General features: G+C 52.9%; 1 protein-coding gene across 4 annotated transcripts in view; it reads right to left on the reverse strand.

Moving 5' to 3' along the window:
- Nucleotides 1–3,234: 3,234 nt before the first annotated feature.
- Nucleotides 3,235–21,981, reverse strand: part of ZBTB7C (zinc finger and BTB domain containing 7C) — a 336,858-nt gene continuing 318,111 nt past the window's right edge. For all 4 annotated transcript variants that reach the window (XM_036918639.2, XM_036918638.2, XM_057504159.1 and 1 more), the window contains 2 exons: nt 13,486–14,709; nt 3,235–6,178 (listed from right to left, as the gene is read on the reverse strand). In XM_036918639.2, coding sequence (XP_036774534.2) covers nt 5,527–6,178; nt 13,486–14,693 — 1,860 coding nt within the window. In that variant the 5' untranslated portion in view covers nt 14,694–14,709 and the 3' untranslated portion in view covers nt 3,235–5,526. The remainder of the gene's footprint in view (nt 6,179–13,485; nt 14,710–21,981) is intronic.

Below are 21,981 nucleotides of genomic sequence, written 5' to 3' on the forward strand. Positions count from 1 at the left end.
CATGTCTGACTGCAGATAAAGTGATCAGTGTCCAGGTTCTCCAGGGTCATGCCAGATTAGAGATGTTTTGTCCTTATTTGTCAGTCCATTTCTGGGCCTATATTTTTTGGTTTAGGCCATGTGGATGTTGTCCCTCAAGGTCACAAGGTCACAGGGCTGGCCAGGATGTGGTGAGGAGGAAAGTGAGCAGGGTCTCCCGAAGGAATCCTCTCCCCATCAGTTGCTGGAAATTCATGTTTGACTCAGTCCTCAATGCTTCAGACTTGCAAGGAGGGCAAGAAGCTTTCTGCTTGCTTTCTGTATCCCCCCTCCACTCCTGCACCCCTAAGCAGAGTGGGAGAGTGGGGTAGGTGGTGGGGGTGCCCTGGGCAGGCTGGTAACTGCCATGAGTTCGAGGTTGTCTGCCCAAATCAGCCACCCTTGTTTGCTGCTTGAGACAGGACATGGGTTTGCTCAGGGCCTGCTCACCTCGAATGAGGAGCAGGTGGCCGCGAAGGCCAGGAGAGGGAGCCTGGGAGTCACCTTACTCTTGGTGGCTTCCGTCAAGGTTTGGACAGAGGGCCGAGAAGAGAGAGCCGCACATCCTGAAGGGCAGCTGGGGTAGGAAGTGGCACTGGGAGAAGGGGAGATGGAGACCCCTGGTGGGTGTGGGGGGAGGCACTGCACACAAACATCAATTCCCGAATTTGCCAGGGCACCTCTGACCCTCTGCTTGCATGTCACTCCTGGAGAGTGACAGCCTTTTCAGACAGGGAGCTTGTGGCCCTGCTGCCTCCCTGCCAGCTCTCCCACTTTCCCTTCCGAAGCCCTGGCTCTACCCGGCTTGCAGGAGGGCAAGTGCACACAAGGCCAGCACCCAGGTGTGCCTGTTTCTGGAAAGGCCCGGCTGCCTGAGGCACAGGGAGCTCCGGGAGGAAGAGCTGGCAGGGTCCTGGGAGAGGAGGAATGGGGCTGCGCAGGTGTGTCAGGATGTGTCTTGGACCTCTGCTGGTGGAGGCCTTGTCTCTGTGAGGCCAGGCCCCGGGGTTGGAAGAAGGCCAAAGAGAGGGACAGTCTTACTTCTGTGGGTTCATGACTGTTCTCCTGTCCCATAATCGGGGACCCAACATAAGTGAGGGCTTTGTCTACACAGCGTCCTGTTTCTCTGGCTCCAAGCTGCTGGGTGGTCACTGGGTGGGGGGAGGGGGAGCAGGCTGCCCTGGGCACCAAGTTGAGTTTTGTGAACTTGTCCCAACTCAGCTTTTTCATTTGTCAGCCACTCTTCCTGGCACCATCCCTCTTCCATGGTCATGTCAGGATGCACATTAGCCCTTGCACGAATTAGACAGAAGGGGCCCAAGGAGCAGACCACCTAGAAAGCTCTCCTTCCATGCAGGACTCTCCTCTCGGGTATTTTTGAAGGCTTCCAATGACTGAACGCTCACCCCCTTCTCAGGGACCTCATTCCTTCCTAGGACAGCTCCAGATGTTTGAAGTTATCTTCCTTCATGTGGAATCTCTCTCCTACTGGTCTGAGTTGGCCAAACTCTTGTTAAAAATCTTTCCTCTATTTGACAGACCTTCGGAAATTTCAAGGCCTGTTCTACCCCCCAAGCCTTCTTTTCCTGGTGAAGATGCACACATTTCAGTGGCCTTATTCTCCTACCTTCACACCCCATCCCTCTACTGCAGGTTTCTCTATTGTTGGCACCCCACCTCCCTTAGCATCCTGGGGCTTAAGACAGTAGGCCGCGCCTAGCAGGGCTCCATAGAACACCCGCCTGGCCAGGACTAGAGGAGATGTAACTCATTTGAGGAGTTCAGGAGCCCCCAGCGGTCAGGACATTGGGCCTGCTTCCCTAGCCCTTGTCTGTGCTCACCTAGAGCCCTCAGTGGACGCTGACTTGCAGAATGAGGACTGGTGACCCTGGAATACCTGAGCTGAGTGGAGTCAAGTAGCTGGCCTTGTATTCCTTGCAAGGGGCTATGCTGACCTCCAAGCCCTCAGCCCTGAGCTCCCATCCCTCAAAGCTGCAGGGTAGCCAAAGAAAATCTGACTTTACTAGAAGATTCCTGGAAAAAGACAAGTAATGTAACTGGCAAGTAGTTCAAGATGACATTTTTATACAAGACAAGTGTATTATGGGATAGGACATAGAAGCATGAATTGCAAAGTGACAACATGAGACTTGAGAGGTGTTTTACACTATGGGAAGGTAGTTTCAGGCTCTTTCTTTAGAGTTCAGTCCCCAGGCCCCCAACTGGCTGGCCCCCTCTGCTGAGGGGTGTTTGGGCAGAAAACTCCTAGAAGCTGTGATGTTCATTCTCCTTTGTTATTAGAGGCAGGACAGTGAGGAGCAGAGTGGAGAAGTGATTGGCCTGATGACACACAGCCTGGAGGAGTCTGTTTGAAACCCAGACTTGTTCTTTCCACTGCACCAAGAAATGCTGTCCTTGGGTTATAAGAATACCAACCACAGTAAGAAAGGGGATCGAGAACAGAAAAGGGCCTTGGGGTGGACCCTCGGTTATCCAGAAGACACAGCTCAGAGAATGGTTTCACTCAGAGAGTCTCTGCTCTGGGCTCTGAGTAGAGCTGACCCCATTTAGCGACGGAAGTGTATTTCCTTACCTCTTTCAGGATCTAGTGTTCCTTCCTCCCCTGGGAAGGAGGCCCAGGTGAAAAAGGAAGAGAAGTCCAACTCCACCACCAGGAAATGAGAGGAAGAAGGTGGCCAAGGTGACAGGCTACTGGAGGCCACTCTGGATGCCATGCCAGGGAACCGGTAGGACTGGCTGTGTTAAAATGGTCAGTAACTCACAACTTTGCCTTGCTCACACACCACAGGCTGTACCTGCCTCACGCACATGCGCGTGCATGCACGAGCACACACACACACACACACACACACACACACACACACACACACACACACACACACAGAGTCTTGCTCTTAGGCTCACCGTGCCTCATACAGCTGAAATGTAGGAGACCACTGAAGAACTGAGTTCTGGCTTCCCCACCATTCAACCACCCACTGACGCCTGAAATACGAATTAGATGGGGGATGTCAACCTTAACCAGGGAATTAAGCCAGCATAGCTTTCTTTTCCTCAAAACATTGTCCTTCAAATTATTAAATAAGGGTCAAAGGTTTGTGTCTTTTGTGAAGGTGTCCATCAAAACTTAAAGCAATGGACATCTCAGACTGGCTTCTTTCCCCAGCTGTCACACAAGTGCAACTCTCAATATAATTTAATCAAGTCAGTTGATACTGTTTAATAAATAGGCCAGAAAATTAGCTGAGAGTTTTTCTCAGCGGGATGCGGCGTGCGACCAAAGTTATGGAAGATTGTCCCTTGAATCACTAAGGCAAACTTTGTTGTGTCATTTTACATAAAGCAATCACATAAAAAAAAAGTTATAAATAGAAAAAATTCCAAAGTTCTCCCACAGACAGACAGGGAAATCGAAACATCCAGAAAAAAAAAATGTCAACCAAACAACCACCCCTATCCCCCAACCCAATCGCTTCATGTTCTTCTCGATCACACAGGACTCGGCATCTCTGGGCATTTTACAGTGTACAGCTCCAAGCTGCAGCCAAGAGAACACAAAAAGAACTAACCAGTCATCTGAAAAATTGAGTTTATAAGAAGTCATTACCTTTACAAAATAAAAACAAAAGCCCCAACACCACCGGATCCCAATTTGTTCATTTTTCCTTGCTTTCTTTTAAAGTTTGGGTCAGCCCCAGTCCCTTGGCTGATGGGGGAAACTGGGCATGTTGGCTGGGGAGTCCTAGAGGCAAGTGTCAGAAATGGAGACAGGAATCTTAGAGGTGGCTGCCAAGGCAAATGACATCTGAAGACGAGAGGGTGTCAGAAGCAGTTCCCTCGGGCTGGCACGGCATCTGGTGGTATGTGGAGTCAGGGGTCTCCTCTGCGGAGCTGGGAGAGTGACAGAGTCTGTGGTCTTCTCAGGCCTTTTTGTTTCTTGTATTTGCTGAGGGAGAAGCCAAGGCAATGGGAAGAGCCGAAGTCGTTTGTGCCCACAGCTCCTGGACTGGGGACTCCAGCTGTGGGCAATCCATGCACATGAACTCCCCTCCCTTCTGGGCTTCTGAGACCAAAGCAAACTCAGCAGGAAGAGGGATGGAAGGCAGGAAGGGGGAGAGAAGATCAGGAAGGCACTGGACCAGCAGAGCTGTCTTCCTTCTCAGGATCTGCTCCAAACGCAAGGGCCACGGAGGGTGTGTGGACATGCCTAACTCACAGAGCCCTTCAAGCCCACATTGGAGCCAAGGCTCTGCTTCCCTGCACTGACGGGAGCCGAACACTCCAGCTTCTCGCCTGGAGGGACACGGGAGAGGCTGCCGGTGTTCAAACACAGTGCAGGGGGTGATCACCAGCAGTGCCAAAGCCCTGAGAAACCCGTAGCTCGAAAAGCAAACGTCAGGTCTGTTTCCAGGAATCAGAGTGGAGGGAGGCAGCTGCCAGGTGTTAAGAGGCGGCCCCGACCCTTCTTGTTGGCCCCAGAGGTCCCAAGAGACCCACGGCATTGGAGGGGGCATGTGGAATTGGGGTAAATGCTAACTAGTCATCCCTCAGCCCCAGCGGCCTGCCTAGGAAGGAGGGTGGTATTTGGAGTTCTCTAGAGCTGCCTGGGGTCTGTGGATAAGCCTCACCCCAACTCTCTGTCACCCCTGTTTAGTTTGACCACATTTCTCACCTGGGCTAAAGTAAAGGTGGATGTGCTAAAACTAAATCCAGTAAAATAGACGGTTTCTCCAGGGACTTTAGGAATGCAAAGCTCCTACATTCTCAGCAATTCTCTTTGGAGGGACAGGTGTGTACGTATGTATGCATGGGAGGGTGGAAGAGGGGAAACTAAATCACCAGCCCCACTTCATAGCAGGGTGAAACCAGGGTACAGATGGCTGACCTGTCCAACGTCACAGGACAGTGAAGGGAAAGTGGGCCTGGACTCCAAACCTTTGCTCTGGACTCCAGGAGGCCTCCCTGCCAGTAGGGCATTTCCCATAAGGATCCCAGGACCATTGGAGATAGGAAAAATGACCCATCAGAGCAGTGTCTGTAGGGACTCTGCCACAGGGTGGTGGGGCTCAACCAGGGTGTGTGCCCCCAGGCCCTTGCCCTCATCCCTGCTTCATCTGGTCTGCTTGGGCCAAGCCACATCCCTCCAGCTAGCTTCCACACATGCCAAAGTGCTCTTGGGCACCCAGCCTGTGGCCTCCTCTGGGCTTGGGCCTGTATGAGTGTGTGAAAGCCAGAGAGACCAGGGAGAGGTCAGGGAGAGGCCAGGCCCTGAACTCCAGGCCCTTTGCATGGAGATGCCCGTCTTGGACACCAGCAAAAGGAAGGCGGCTCGGCCGCCTCAGGCCTGGAACATATCGCGGCTGCTGCTACTGTTCTGTCCTTTTTCCTCTGTGATGTTGAATAAAAAGCTCAGACCCCTTGGGTGGGGCAGGGTTGGCCTGGTGGGAGAGGGACAGGGCTGCTGGACTGGGGTTTTCAAGGACCAGCCTAGTTGTTGGCTTCAGACATGGAGGCCACGTGGTTGAGGCTGGTGAGCCCCGGGAGGCCCGCCAGGCCCGCGGCCCAGGGGTCGGCCAGCGGGAAGTAGGGCCGCGCGGCCGCCACGTTCTCGGCCAGCGCGAAGGCCAGCAGGCCCCCCGCGTTCCTCTCGGCCTCCAGCTGGGCGCGCCCGAACAGCTTCATCTGCGTCTCCTCGAACTGCCGCTCCAGCTCCTGCAGGCTCAGCGCGCCCTTGGGCGCCGCCAGGAAGTGCTTGGCGGGGCTGGGGCCCGGGAGGCACACGGTCGCCCCACCCAGGTGGCCGCCCACGTCACCCAGTGCCGGCGGCATCACGAAGGCCGCTTTCTCAGCACCCGCGCCGCCAGGCCCAAAGAGCAGGCTGGCCGCCCTCCAGGCCGCAGGCTTGCGGCCGCGCCTGGGCCGTGCCATGCGGCAGCTCTGGCGCTTAATGTGGCGGTGCAGGTGGTCGGAGCGCGTGAAGCTCTTGTAGCAGAACTCACACTGGTAGGGCCGCACACCCGTGTGGATGCGCATGTGGTTCTTGAGGTCGTAGTTGTGCACGAACTTGGCGTTGCAATGGATGCACAGGTAGGGCCGCTCCCCCGTGTGCTTCCGCATGTGGATCTTCAGCTTGTCCTGCCTGCAATGCATAGCCGAGAGTCAGTCCCCGCACGCAACACCAGACCACCGAACCCTGCGGCAACCCCTTCCTCCAGAACCTGCTAAGGCTCCCTACTGCCCTGGTGTCCAACCCCAGAAATGGGACCCATGCTGGGATTTACCTTCAACCCCTGCCCCACCCTAAACAGGTGTGGCTGCTCACCTGGATTAGTGGGCTGGAGAGAACAGTGTTCTAAAAGCCTTCTTCACTCCAGAACTCCTTTCACATGTACGCTCAGAGTAAGGAAGCTCCCACTCTGCCAGGGGCCTGTCTTATAGACTGGAAAATAGACCTGCTGGGGGACCCATGTCCCCACAAGCCAGAAGTCTGTCCTCTGTCCAGGGATGCAGCGGCGGCCTCTGAAACTGGATTGTATCTTAATCTCACACCCACTCTCTCCAGGCAATGGTCTTCCCTCTGCGTTGTCCTGTGCTTTTGCCCAGGGCCTCTGGTCCCGTCCCAGCCTCTGGGCTGCTGAGATCCGCCTGTCCTCAGCACTAACCTGGCAGGCTATGGACGCCGGGCACACCTTGTACAAGCCTGCACTGTGGTTTCTTATCCCAAGTGGGGGCTCTCCTCTTCACAGACAAATCCCAGGGTTTACAAAAGAGCCAGGTGTGACAAGAATGCAGCCTGACGTAGGACAAAGCTTTTCGGGGTTTAAGTGGTATTATTCAGGGGTAAGGTATGGTGTAGGGGTGGGGCTCAAACCGGGGTCTGGGGGGGCCCTGCTCCAGCTGCAGACCTTGCATGTTAGTGATCTTAGGCAAGTTACTTAACCTCTCTGCCCGGAGGTGCACCTAGCGCCGGACATCCCTTCCTACTGTCCAGGGCTGATGGAGAGAATCTGGGTTTGTGTGAGCTAGATTCAACATGCCTCCTGGTGGAGTGGGAAGGAACACTGACATCACAGGGGTGGTGTTCCTAAAGACGGAGCACTGCCTCAACCAGCCTGAGTCTTTCCGATTGGCTGAGGTAGACACAGCTGAGCTGCAAGAACTCCTCTCAGGGACATCCTTCCTGCCCAGGCCCCACAGGCCAAGGAGCACTGTGTCCGGTCTCCCACTTCCTCCCTGCAGGTGTGGCTTGTGTGTCTGGCTGTAATTTTTGGCTCAGGTTTGAGGTTGGAACAGATGTGGAGCCCAGGTGTCCACCCTAAAATGGCCAGATGTAAACCACACTCTGTATAATCCCAGGACAGCATAGATAGTCCTGGTCGCCTGGCGTCCCCTGGCCGCTAGAGGTCTCACTGGATCTCCTTTTTGGACTGGTTCCCCAGGGGCAGGGTAGGAGAGAAAAGGATATCCAGTGTCCCCAAGCAGGGAGGAGGGCGTGAGGACCTGAGAGGACAGGCCCACCCCTTCAGCTGTGCTCACAGGAAGGCTGGTGAGCACCTGGGAGGTGGGACGGAGAGGGGAGCAGGGTGGGTGGGAGGATGAGTGAGTGCTGCTGCCCGAATCTGGCTGGAGAGCTGCGGGTCCTGCTTACAATCCCCCGTGGCTGCCCCTGTCCAATGGCCTGTGTGCCCATTACCCGTTAGCCTGGCTCTCAAGGCTCCTTACAGCTCACCTCTTCCACTTACAAGATGAATAAGTTCTGGGACCCTTGGTGACCACAGTTAACAATACAGTATTGAATACTTGAAAGTTGCTAAGAGTAGATCTTAAATGTTCTCACCACATGCACACAAAATGGTGACTATGTGACAAGAAGGATAACTACCAGGGTTATAACACAGGGCGGGGGCCATGAGGTGTGCTGTTTGCCTTAGCTACTCCTCATGCCTGCAGACCTACCACCCTGTCCCTGTCCCTGTTGCCCTGTCTTACTAGGAGTCTAGACAGCGAGCTGATGCCTGAGGCGGCAAATTCATGAACAAGGAGCACTGGCTCCTGGCTGATGCAGGAAAGGGACCCGGCTCTCGGGCATTCCTCTGAGTGCTATTCATTAGCAGGCGCTTGCTGCGCACCAGGAAGTTATGCCTGACCTCACTGAAGCCTGAGAAGTCAGTTTCCATCCTTCTCATGAGGAAATGGAGGCAGTGAGAGGTGCAGTCATGTGTCCACAGCTTTCCTGATCTTAGGCAGTATCTGAATGGACTCATAAAGCTGGGAACAACCTTAGGGAGCCCCTGCTCCAACCCTCTTATGTTACACAGGGGGAAACTGAGGCCCAGAGCTGGGGAGACTTGGCCAAAGTCTCACAGCTCGTTAGAGGCAGAACTAGGTCCTGAACCTAGGGTTCCTGATTAGCACTCCAGTGCTCTTTCCCAGGTGCCACCGTCTGCCGAGAACTAATGAGCACTCTATTAGCGCGTTCAGCAGCACCCATGTGCCAAGTGCTGCTTCTCATTCAGCATGGGGCATGGATGGTTCTAGAACTTGCTTTGATAAGAACCTGTCACACGCTTCTGCACAGTGCACAACAATGAAGGTAGACAGTGTTCGTGGGGTGTTTGTTGACTGACATGACCTGCTGTGCAGGGCCAGTTCTCAGAACTCCCCAGCTCCAAATCCAACGTGCTCCTCTCCCACCCTGAACCCCTTTCTGCCATCTCATTCCTTTATCCTGTGCCAGGGAGCCCACCCAGGTCACATGCACCCAAGCCTTGATTTGCATTCCCCCTTCTAGCCCAGAGAGCTCACTGCTGGGAAGGACCGGCCAGTCCTTATGAGCTCATCCCAAGTGGAAGGAAAGGACTGCGGAGGCTCCATGAAGGCTCCCAGTCTGCACAGTGCTTTCCCAGCACCACCCTACCAGACTTCTTGGTAACCTGATGGTCTGAGACAAACTCTCTTCCTGCTGCCACTGCTAATGGCATTACATTATCTTAATAAGGTCCCCAGGGCTGCCAGGAGTGGGACTAAAAGGAAAATACAGGGAAAAAAAAAAGCAAGCAGTGGCCAGGCTCCTGGCCTTGCTTTGCAAGCAGATAGCTGTCGGCTATAAGCGGTGAGCAGAATCTGCCTGTGCTGTAGTAGGCAGGGTGTTGGAGACTATAAGCTGCAGCCTTTATGGGACATTGATAGAGGATCCTGTGGAAACTGGTGTGATCATGGCTTGCCAGAGAGTGGCTTCTCAGGGGACAAAGATGTGCAACCCTCTTCCAGGCTGGGGTGCGACCACTGTTGTGTGGGGCCTGGCCGCTTCTCAAATCTTTCAGTTTCTTGCCCTGCCAGAGGGGCCTGGAGCACCTCTGAGGGCCAGGCTGTGGGTGGGATGTGGGGGCTACAGGAGGGACGACTGCCCAGCCATGCTTGTTAGGAGTTCCTCTGACAGGCTGCCGGCACTCAAGGACCAATGTGGCAGGAATTATGAGGCATTAAGAGTCATCTGAGGGCTTGATGGCCCAGGCCGAGGCCCAGGTGGCAGTGATGATGGCTGCTGTTGGGGCAACTAGGGGGCCACCCGTGGTTTGGGTGGGCAGGGAAGTGCTCACCAGGAATGGCAACTCCCCTTGTATGCAGAGAGGACAACCTCCATGTCTTCTCCGGCTTACGTGCTCCCCATTCTTCAGGGCCCATCCCAGGGGGAATGTCTGGCAGAGCCCTACCCTGGCTTTGTTTCTGGCTTCTAGACCTTCTGGGAATAGAAGGTAAAGGACTCCTGACAGGGAGGGCATTGGGACCAACAGGACCGGCTGCAGCAGGAGCCTCCCTCTTCATGGCTGGCACAGGAACCAACCTTTCTCAGGAAGAAAATGGTGACCTTGGACTAGGACAGGGGAGTGTAAACACACTTGGGCTTAGACAGAGGGACTTGGAGTTAAGTGATGATGTGGTGACCAGAGCAAGCAGGGGTCAGCATGGACCAGGGAATCATAGTTTGGTTGCAGCTTTTGAGGCCTTGCCAGGGGCTCCAGGGTGTCTCGCATCTGGAGGAACCAGTGGTGGGACAACTGGTGGGACTGAGCGAAACCTGAAGCCTACTTGGAGGTGAGGGTCCTGACACCACCACAGTGGGCAGCTCGGCCCCTGTTCCTGGAGGACCACAGGGTAAAGCAGCAGGCAGGGCTCTAGTGGCAGAAGGGGCGCCATTGGGAGGACTCCCAGGCCCTTGCACCACATTGCAGGCCCCTCCGACACCCCAGAGGTGACAGGAGATGGGGTCAGCATCAAGGAGAGAGGAAAGGAGGCCTGGCTAGAGAGCAGAAGCTCAGCTGTGATTAAGGGGAGATTCGGGTTCCAGAAATCTGGAGAGGAAAACAGCGTCCAAGAGGAGGACTTGAGGGCAGCAGGTTCAGGGACCCAGTCCCAGGGAGCGGCTGGGATTCTGGGAGTCTGGGAATTCCGAGCCGGAGAGGCAGCAGCTGCAGCTTGAGGTGGCTGCTGAAATGCCTCCAGCTGGGGAAAAAGGGAAGCTGGTCTGGGTGGTGGCTGCCGGAGGTCAGCCACAAAGCTCTCCCTGGAAAGGCAACAGGGGACTCAGCTCCAGGGTCACAGGAAACCCTGACCTGGATGACCCAGGGGACCAAAAAAAATCCCTGCAGGGCAGGTCTGGGGAAGGGGCAGGCAGGAAGTAAGGAACCAGCAATTCTGAAGAATGCGACGGGGAGGGGCCCAGGGGTGTTCAACAGGGACAGCCACAGCCCCTGGTAAGGAATCAAGGCCCTTAGGTGAGGAGGCCAGGAAAACCTCCAACCACCCCCCACTCCCAGGTGTCTCTGCTCCTGGAAAGGGGGTCCCAAGAGCTTTCCTGATCTTTCTCAGGAGGGTCACAGCCCAGTGGGAACCAAGTGAGGGGGCGGTGCTGATGGGAGTGGGAAGGCAGCTGCTTCAGCTGGAGCCAGGACTGGGGGCCCCGGTGGCTGTCTTTCTGCTGAGCAGGAGGAAATTGGAGGGAGGGCAGGGCAAATACTGGACCGGAACAGCCCCAGGGCTGGTCTGGCCTGGAGGGGTGGTGAGGCTACAGGCACAGAGGCCACCCTAGTGATCATCAGGAATGTGCTGGGAGGGAGGGTTCTGGAATGCAACCCTCCTATACAACCCAGCATTGCTGCCCAGACCAGGGGGCCTACTGGGAGAACGTACTAGTGTTGGAAAGGTCAGAAGGCTCTCTGCAGAGACTGACCAAGTTCAAAACCTCCCCAGGGAAGGCCGGGGCTCACAGACTGGCGTGGCCCTCCCAGAAAGCTGTGTGTGAGCAGGCCCAGAGGGCGGGAAGGGAGCTGGGGGCTGGGGTGTGGGGCAGGCTCACTGGGTGGTACCTTGACACGCACATCCTGTTGAAGCCATGGACCAGTATCAGTCATCTGCGAAGGGGACAGGCACGGGAAGTTAGGGAGGTGACCCTGGATGGCAGGAGGGGGTACTCTGGGCTGACTCAGGGGCTGGCTTTCCTGGGTCTGGCCTGTGAAGAGCAGGCACCCAAGTCTTTGAAGCCATTCCCGGGGATGGGTGAGGGGGTGGGGTTGGGGGTGGCTGGGAGTCACAGGCTGGAGATGAGTAAACCGTAGGAATTTAGACTGGGCTCTAGTTTCTCTCACTTCTGTTATCCCCGTGTTGTAGCCAAGCCCTGTTCAGGTGTTCTAGCCCGGCCCTGGGGGACTAAGGTGGATTCAGGGTAAGGGAGGGGGGTGGGTGGGCAGGACCATTGGTGAGGGACAGCAGAGGGGAGGTGACTCTCGGGAACTTCGGGTTCTGCTGCTCTGCAGCAGGACCAGGGGCAGAGCACCCTGATGTGTGTTGCCAGCTGGAGGGGGACACCCTGCACCTGGAGATGTCCTCTCCACCGGCAGCTCAAAGCCTCTGGGAGGGATTCTTTTTGGGGTTTCCCTCACAGAAAAGCTGTGCAGGGACCCCACGGCCACCTTGGAAACAATCAGTGTTGTCCTTTGAAGCAGTCACTGGAGTTGCCTGTAGAGCTATTTTAGCAATGCCACTTTCACCTGAACATATTTCTGATACTCTTCTCTGGAAATTTCAAATAGAGTTTTCAAGCCACCCAACAGAGTAGTCCTCATTATTTTATAGGATTACTCTTATTTTTCCTCTGAAAAGCATTGCCCCGATTTCGTGCTTTCAACCTGCACTCTGTCCTCAAAGGCCAAAGCTTTGGGCCCACTGAGGAAAATGAAAAGAACGAGCCCCCAGCAGCTCCCAAAGATAAATTTCCCAGGGGATGTGAAGCAACAGCAGCACTGTGGGCATAAGTGTGGGTCTCTCTGGGTGCATTCTTTGATGGGGACTGTGGCAATGTGAGGAAAGGACCTTGTCTAGTAAGTCATGGTTGCCATCCTGTGGTGTGTGGTATCCACTAGGCTCTGTCCACATCCGACACACTGAAATGACCAAGCCCTGGTGCAAGGCCACTCACAGAACTTTCCTCACTGTGGACATGGCTGGGAGGATCAGCCTCACACCAGTGACCACAAACAGCACCAACAGACCATATTTTCTCCAAACAAGGCCCATCACAATTTAGCAGTGGGCAAATCTGACCCCACATCATCCCACCAATCAGTTTTGAATACAAAAGTTGCCGTGCAGGAGAAGGGATATAACACATACTTGCTGAATGGGATGGAGTCTATGAAAGATGGTTTATGATGTATTAATATCACATTTCAAATTTTGTAGCAGTGTGAAGCATAACCTTCTTGCTAACATGGGGAGTCAAGGGGAGAACATAAAGAGAGCCCAACTTTCAGATCTGACCCAAAAGAGGATGAAAGGGCTTATAGGGCTCTCTACAGTCTCCTGGTCACAGGTCCCAGGTCTGCCATCTTCCGGCTGCCCTGATGAGCGGCCAACTAGCCACTGGGAGATGGATTGCTCATCTCCAAACAAAGGCCATCGCAAGGCCCTGTCTTCCCGGGGAATGTCTGGGGTGAGAGTACATGTGATACACTTAGGGCAGCCCCTGGTCGGCTGCACGCTGCAAAAAAAATAAAGGGGCTGCTGCCAACGGGAGTTTCCAACCAGCTTCTGCGGCTCTGCCATCAGGGAGGGGAGAGGGAAGCCAGTGAGCAAGCGCAGAGGCCCCTCAATTCTGCCTTAACAGAGCCGGTCTGTTCTGACCTGTATTGTGTCTTGGTCTTCTACCTAACATGGTATATAAGAAAATAGTGTAGCTCCTACAAAAGGGTTTGAAAATCACTGCACCAGGTAACACCTAGCACACCATATAGCAATGAACTTGATGTGCATTTGGGGCCCAGTGGCGCCTCCCTTGAACTGGTCTCTCTGTCCCTCCAAGCCCTCTGCACCCCTCTCTGCTGTCATCCCTGTGGCCCCTGACCCCCTAGCAGCAGCCTGAGGACCCCACCTGAGGGCTGTGGGACTCACCTGGTGAAGCGGACCTCGCAGATGTTGCACATGTATGGCTTCTCCCCCGTGTGGGTCCTCATGTGGCGCGGCAGCTTCCCGGCCCCCATGATGATTTTGTGGCAGATGGGGCACTGCTGGGAGGCCTTGGGCTTCAGCTTGCGCTCCTCTACCAGAGGCCAGGGTGGGAAGAGGCCCCCCAGGTGGGTGGCACTCAGGAAGTTGAGATAGGCACCGTAGTCATTCTCCGCCTTGATGGGGCCCAGCGGCCCCCCAGGAAGGTCCGGGAACATGTCCTTGAAGAAGTCGTTGGGGAAGGGCGGCGGTGGGGGTGGGGGCAGCTCCTCCTTCTCCTCCTCCTTGATCTTCCTGTGCTTGATGACCAGGTCCAGGGGCCCACTGTCCATGGGCTGCTCGGGCAGCTGTGCAAAGGCCCCGAAGTCCCCTGGCCAGAGGTGTGGGAAGAAGTCCGGGGCAAACGGAGATAAGGAAGGTCTCCGGTCAGGGATGCTGGCTTTGGGGCACAGGTTCTCCCTCAGCAGAGACTCAATGGAGAAGTCCCGGATCACGCCCAGAGGGCCAGGGCCGCCGGCCGGGAAGGCGCCGGGGAAGGCTCGGGGCGGCTCTGAGAAGGCCTTCGCGGGGAGGTGGTCTGCCTCGGAGGGGCTCTGGTGGCAGCTCATGTCCGGGGGCTCAGGCAGAGTTTCTTGATCAGCAAAATCTTCCGTGTCATCATCCTCCTCCTCTTCCTCCTCCTCCTCCTCCTCCTCTTCGTCCTCCTCCTCCTCGTCATCCTCGTCATCGTCATCATCCTCCTTGTCCTCCTCCCCCCCGCCCCCCCCAGGCTCCATGATCTCCAGGCACACGTTCACAATGCACTGGATCTCCAGCATCCTGGCAGCATTGAGGATGTGCTGGACGTTGGAGGCGGTGATGGTGAGCGTGGAGGTGTAGGCGAACTCCAGGATGGCGGCCAGAGCCTCGGGCTGCACGAAGTCGATCTCGTAGACGTAGGGCTGGCTGGCCAAGGTGCCAGCCGTGAAGAGTTTCTTGAAGTACTTGCTGCAGGCAGCCAGGACGGAGCGGTGGGTGCGGTACTCCTGCTCCTGCACCACCAGGAGCACGTCGCAGAGCAGGCCGTCATGCCGCTGCTCATTCAGGCTGCACAGGACCTCGCTGCTGTGGTTGGGGAAGGGAATGCCAATGAGCTCATCAATGCCATTGGCCATGTTCTCAGCCAGAGCCCTGCAGGGACACACAGAGAGGGAGACTGGGGTTAGAGGCACGGTCCCAGGAGGGGACACCCAGCTCTGGGCTCTGGACAGGGAGGCCAGGCTGGTGGGCATGAGGGACCATACCACCCCCGCCTTTGCTTAAGGCTCCTCCCTCTCAGCTTTTCCAAATCCCACCTGCAATTCAGAGCCTTGCTTACAAATTGAGGCTTTTAACTGTTCCTCTTGGCTCTTTCCCTGGACCCCTGAGGCCCTTGGAGTTAGGCTTCTCATTGGGAAGCTGGTATGCTGCTTGGCAGAGGCAATGGGAGCTTCTCATGGGCATGATTTCACTGAATTCTACTTTGCTAATGTGCAGTTTTGAACTGCTAGGATGAATGGCGAACAGCCATTCACATGAATGATGAAACTCACGGCTTACTCACACAGCATCTGCAGGTCAAGGGCCAAAGGGGGACTGGCCCTTGGGTCTCATGACTCAGGGCTCCTGCTGGGAAAATGCTTTGGTTTATTTCACAAATCCTTTGACTTCTATAGTAGACTAACTTTTTGCCACTGTTGGCTCTTCTTAGGGGCTGAGTCGTGTCTCCCCCAAATTCAGTGGAAGTCTTAGCGCCCAGTACCTAAGAATGTGATAGTAATTGTCTTTAGATAGGTAATTATGGTTAAAATGAGCTCATATGAGTGGGTCCTAAACTAATCTGACTGCTCTTCTTATAAGAGGAGATTAGGACACACACACACAGAGGGGAGACACAGGGAGAAGACAGCTGTTTACGAGACAAAAAGAGAGGCCCAGGAGAAACCAACCCTGCTGACACCTTGATCTTGGACTTCCAGCCTCCAGAACCATGAGAAAATTAATTTCTGTTGTTTAAGCCACCTAGTTGTGGCACGTTGTTATGGCAGCCCTGGTATACTGACACAGGTATCGGGAATCTTATAACCAATTTGGGGGCACATTTCCAGTCAGGGAATGGGGGCCTTATGGCCTAAGTTTTGCTTTCTGATCTTACTTCTGAAGTTTCTCTTCATTTGCAATTCTTGATTTTTTTTTTCCTGTTAAATACTGACATCCTATATATGTATATCCATGAGCCATTCACCTATAAATCATTTAAATTCAATATTAAATTTGAGTGCCTTGTTAGTTAATTTATCATGTCTGCATTCTGCTGCCCTCAGAGGAACATCCCCTGCAGAGAAAAGATCCCTCTGAAATTCCTAGCAATCTATATTAAACTGAGGTGTTGCCAGTGAGAGCCACCAGGAGGGAAGGTGCTGGACAGAGGACAACAGGAAGCACCTCCCTTCAGGGAGCAGAATTCACACCACATCAGCAGATTCAACCTGGACAGGCCTCCTAAATTTTTATCTTACAGCATGGAGGGTGCTTCTACTTAGGGCAAAGACTGATCATGACCCATGGATGAATTCGGGCCCTTTCTCTGGTGCAATTACAGTGGGGAGAAAAAGAAAAACAAAATCCAAAAGCCATGCACCCCAGTGGGCAGAGCTTTGGGGAGCTCCACACATTTATCTTCTGGATGTTTCTGCCCTGGGAAGGCAGATGCAGTGGGAGGGGAGGAGTGAGAAGTGGCAGGCCCATGGGTCTGGAGGCACTGGGGACCCAGTGAGGCATGCAGGTTGCTGGGCTCTCCCCAACTCCATACCTCCTCCACCACAGAGAGCCTGAACAATCCCACCTGTGCAGGCCTCGGAGGTTTTCCAGGGGAAGGCCTCACTGCTTCCCCACCTTCTCATCTTTAAAAGGACCAGAGACCCTTCCAGCCATGCATTCATTCCTAAATAGTCAGTGGGTTTCTCCCCAGGCCAGGAATTGCTCTGGCCTCTGGGAATACACAGAGAGCAGACCAAGAAGGACCCTGCTCTAACAGAGCTTACAGGGATATTACAACTGTGATGAAGATACAGCAAAATTCACCAAAGAGCAATGAGATATCACTACACTCCTATCAGAATGGTTAAAACAGCAAATAGTGGTACACCAAATGTTGGCGAGGATGTGGGAAAACTAGATCACTTATACATTGCTGTTGGGAATGTAAAATGGCACAGCCTCTCTGGAAAGCAATTTAGTGGTTTCTTAAAAAATGAAATATGTAGACTAGCAGTTACCAAAGGGGAAGGGTGGGGGAGGGTGGGTAGGAAGGGAGGGAGAAGGGGATTGAGGAGTATTCTGATCAGTACACATGGTGTGAGTGGGGGGTCATGGGGAAGACAGTGTAGCACAGAGAAGACAAGTAGTGAATCTGTGGCATCTTACTACACTGATGGACAGTGACTGTAATGGGGTATGGGGGGGACATATGATGTGGGTGAATGTAGTAAGCACATTATTTTTCATGTGAAACCTTCCTAAGAGTTTATATCAATGATACCTTAATAAAAAATAAATAAAAATAAAAATAAATTAATTAATACAAATGAAATACATAACAACCATGGCCCAAAAAGCAGACTCTTGAGCATTTATCCCAGATAAATGAAAACTTATGTCCATACAAAAACCTGTACACAAATACCACTAGCAGATTTTGTATAATGGTCAATGACTAGAAAGAACCCAGATGTCCTGGGTGAATGGTCAAGTTATAGGATAGCCACAGCTTGGAGTACTAGTCAGCAATCAAAAGGGAATGAGCTATTGATGCATTAAGAAACAAACTGGATAAACTCAAGAGCAAAAGGCCAATGTTAATAAATTACATGCTGCGTAATTTCATTTACATAACATTCTTGAGGTGACAAAATTACAGAAATAGAGAATAGATGAGTGGTTGCCAGTGGCAAAGGAGGGAGGGGACAAGCAGGAGGTGGGTGTGCCTGCAAAGGGCAACATGAGGGATCCTCCTGATGATGGATATGTTCTGTATCTTGACTGTAGCAATGTCACTATCTTGGCTGGTGTTATACTATGGCTTTGAAAGATGTTACCACTAGGGAAAACTGGGTAAAGGGCACATGAGATGTCTGTATTGTTTCTTAAAACTACATGTGAATTCAATTATGTTAAAATAAAAAGTTTAATTTAAAAACCCCAAATGATAGGGAACAACCTAAACTGATCAATCCATCTCCTCCCCCCCGTCCTATCTATCATCTGTCTATTGGTAGCCATGCATGAGGCCACAGGTTGGAGTGGGGGTATGCTATGTTACCCAGGGTGGTATGCTATGTTACCAAGGGAAGGCCTCCTTGAGGAAATGTCCTTTGAGCTGAGGCATGGATGGTGAGACAAATCCAGTCATGGGATGATGTAGGGAACAGTGTTCTAGGCTGTGGGAACAGCACATGCAAAGTGGCCAGTCCCACCAAGGTACTTTAGTTCCAGGGGACAAGCTCTAAATGGCCATATAACTTTGTTCATGTCTATTGAAAAACCATTCCACTTCTGCATTTCTCCGGGGAGCTTAGATGGACCACACCTATCTAGACCCCACTGAGGTCCTGTGTAGGGCTTCCTTCCTTCTCTCTTGACCAGGGAGGGTGCCCCAGGCCACAGGCCTCAACCATCTGTGCCACAGAGAACACTTGGTGATGAACCCTTGATGACTTCTGTCACTTATTTTATCCAGCCCTATACTACAACTAATTTTATTTGTGTCTCAGCATCTCTTCTAGACTGTAAGCTGCTTGAGGGCAGACTGTCATTACAATGCTTAGCACGGTCCTGGCACACAGGCAGTGCAGGTCTCTGGCAAGGGCTCAGCAGCACTGAAATTATGGTAGTGCAGGTGGTTCACCCCACAGTGGCACCACACATAAGGGGGGTGGCAGACTCAAAGATGCACCCCCTTCATGATGGTAAGAATTCACGTCCTTGTGTGATCCTCTCCCATGTGAATAGGGCTAATCTGTGTAACCAATGAGATTTGTGAAAGTGATGGCAGATGACTTCCGAGATGAGGTCATAAAAGATGAGGTCATCCTGGGGAAGCCAGCTGCCATATCATGAGGACGTTCAAGCAGCCCTATGGAGAGGTCCACCGACCCACCAGCAGTGTGAGTGCACTGCTGTGAGAGCACATCAGCCCCGGTCAGGCCTTCGGATGACAACAGCCCTGCTGACACCCTGACTGCAGCTGCATGGAAGACACGGAACTAAACCACTTAGCTGAGCTGCTCGTGAATTCCTGACCCATAGAAATGTTTGTTCTTGTTTTAAGTTGCTAAATTTTTTAGAGATCTGTTTTGCAGCAATCAACAATATTGGGGCACTATTCACCTCGTAGGCACCATAGACTTGTGATATTTATCCTGACAATCTCCTGGCAGATGGTAGTTGAATGCTTCCGTCTAATGAAATCAGTATATACCACTGTTTTGATAGATGGAAGCAAATGGGTTGAGGAAATGACTCTTCATCTAATTCCCACATAGCTACCGAATGGCTAGCAGGGTCTTTCTTTGCCCTCAGAGGGATCCTCTCATCTGAAAAGATGGTTTGTGAATGAAACAAAACTTCAACTATTAAAATCCCAAATCAGTAAAACCCCAGAAAATTAGTTCTTTATGGAAAGCCAGTTTTCTTGCTTGCTAAGGGCTATTCCTTTAAAGACAAAAATGTTTTAAATGTTTTTCAGGGACAATTCCCACTTTTCCTTAAGCATTTCTCTATCTTCTCAAATAGAGGAGACATAACCTGTTGGATGTGTGTCTCATTCGAGCCCACTGAGGAATGGACGGTGGCTGTTGCGATGCTAAATGCCTGTTTCCAGTGCACTCGGAGCCAAGTCTATTTGGGACTGAGAGTCAGGAACCCGTAGCTGTGTGACTCTGGGAGGCCCCTCTGCCTCTCTGGGCTTCTGTTTCCTCATCTTGTCATTGGATGGTTATCAGATTTTTGATAACCGGTGTTATGACTGTGAGAAGCTAGAGGTGCAAAGGGGATCTGTAGATGAGGAAGGGCAGCAGGGCTGGGGTCCTCCAGACTCAAAGGCTGGCCTGCCCGGTAGCGGCTGCATGGTGTGCCTTGGTTTGGACCCTCTGACCCATTCTCAGAGGAGTAGAGGGAACCTCCTAGCTGGGGGCTCTTTCTCCAGGCGGGAGGCAGGGGCTACTGCTTGCTGTTTCACTGTCTCTTTGAGCAGAAGTGCCCCTGCCCTGCGCTCTAGGAGCTTCTCCAGTGACCCTAAGATTCCCATGCCCTGGAAGGCCGCAGACAGCAGTGTCCCGCGGGGTATGCCCTGCCCCGCCCCCACCTCCCCACCCAGGCCCTCCATCACAGAGCCAGGGCCCACTCTCCAAGAATAACACACTCAGGAAAGAGAATCTCACATACACACACACACACACACACACACACACACACATTCGCGCGCGCACACACACACACACGAGAAACAAAATCTCAACAGCTAGGAGAGGTTTAATGCAAAGGTTGAACCTCTGGTAGGAAGGGTATAGAAAAAAACATATACATCAGAAATAAAGTAGGAGGAGGGAGAGAGGGGAAGAGGAGCTTGGAAATGCAGGAAGGAAATTAAAGAGGAAGAAGGCAAATGTGGAGTGGGTGAAACCGTTTCAGGTGTGGTCACCATTCCAGAGGACATGAAGCTTACCACAGTCTCCCCTGCCCTCAGCAGAAGGTTCTAGAGCCCAGGTATGTCCAAGTAGCCCTGTCTGACAAAGGCACTCCTCATCTCTGGGCCTCGGTTTATTCAACTGTAAAATGAGGATATTACTCACTCCAGGCAGTCTATCTGTGTTCCCCTCCCTGCCTACCAAGAGAAGGGTCATGCCCTCAGACTGCCAGCAAAAGACAGGGCAGGGTGCTTCTAGGAGAGGAGCAGAGAAGTGGCGGGTGGGGCGACTAGAAGGGGCACCTAGGGTTCTGACTCACAGAAATGCACTGTAGAAGCCTGGCTCTGGAAGTCCTCCAGCACTCATTTCTTGAGTGTGACCTGAATTTTTGTTTTTATTTGTGTTCTGTTCTAACCAAATCAATCAAGTGATTGAGTGAGCATTTGCAGTAATAGCCAGCACTAGCTACCATTGAGGGAGGTAGTGTAACATGTCGGCCATTGCCCCTCTAATCCCTCCTCAATCAACACAACTCAGACAGGCACATATTTTTATCATCACCTCCAATTTAGAGGTAAAGAAACAAGCTTGAAGAGGGTAAGTAACTTGCAAATGCCACAGCCAGCAAGTGTTTGAGCCAGGATTTGAACTCATTGCATTTGGTGCCAAAACATTTATTTATTCCCTTTAACCACACTTTCCCCTACACATTCCAACTTGGAGGCAGGGGGACTGGAACCTTCCCCTGCAAAGGTTGTCTCTTACTTTAGAGATTTGATCAGAGCCAGAGCTGAGGGATATCAACCAGGGAGGTGAGACCCACACATGCCTGGGGGGCTCAGTACCGAGTGTAAATGGGAGGTAAAGACAGAAAGGCACTGGATCCCTGTGGGCTGTGGGCTCAGGGCAGGCTCTTGGGAGGAGGGGTCTTGTCTGAGCTGTGAAGGCTGGAGAGGATTTCACTGGGCAGCGGACAGGAAGACCCTGCCCCACATCATTTGGATTGGGAGAGCTTTGGAGTCCCAGAACCCCTCTGAAAATGTGTTTAACCTGTGTGCTGAGTGGAATCACACAAGCAGCCATGCTCAGCCAGCATGTGCCTAAAGTTGACTGATGGCCATTTGACAACATGAGCCCTACATGAGTGGCAGAGGGTGAAGGCCCTGCTCTCAGACCCCTGGGGTCCACATCCTGGCTTCCCAACTGACGGCGTCTGGGACTTGCCGTTGCCCTTCCTGAGCTCAGTGCACAGTGGGGATGGTAATAGTGTCTACCTCACCAAGAAGCTTTGTGGATCAAATGAGGTGAGATACACACAGAGTGCTTCCTGGTACACAGTAGGGGCTTCACCAATGTTAGTAATTATGAAGTCCAGGAAGGACACAGAGCCCTAATAGGTGTCTTGGCCAAGGGATGTAAGACCATCCTGGGAACTTATTTGCCTTCTGCATAGTTTTGCAGAGATCCACACTAGTTAAGCACCTCTCTCAAAGATACTCTCAGAACAGCCCTTACAAGCTCCAGGGCCACCCCTGGCATGGGTAGGGCATTGGAATCTTCCAAGGTCCTTTCATGCCTCTTGCCTCATGTACTCCCAACCCAACAAGGCAGGCAAGGCCAGCATAAAATTTATGCCCATTTTACAGATGAGGAAAATGAGGCACAGAGTAGAGCCTCTACCCAAGGTCCCATGGTGAAGGAGTGTCAGAGTTAGAACTAGAGCGAGGGTGTTCTGATG

The sequence above is a fragment of the Manis pentadactyla genome, chromosome 6 (assembly GCF_030020395.1).
Source record: "Manis pentadactyla isolate mManPen7 chromosome 6, mManPen7.hap1, whole genome shotgun sequence".
Lineage (NCBI taxonomy): Eukaryota > Metazoa > Chordata > Mammalia > Pholidota > Manidae > Manis > Manis pentadactyla.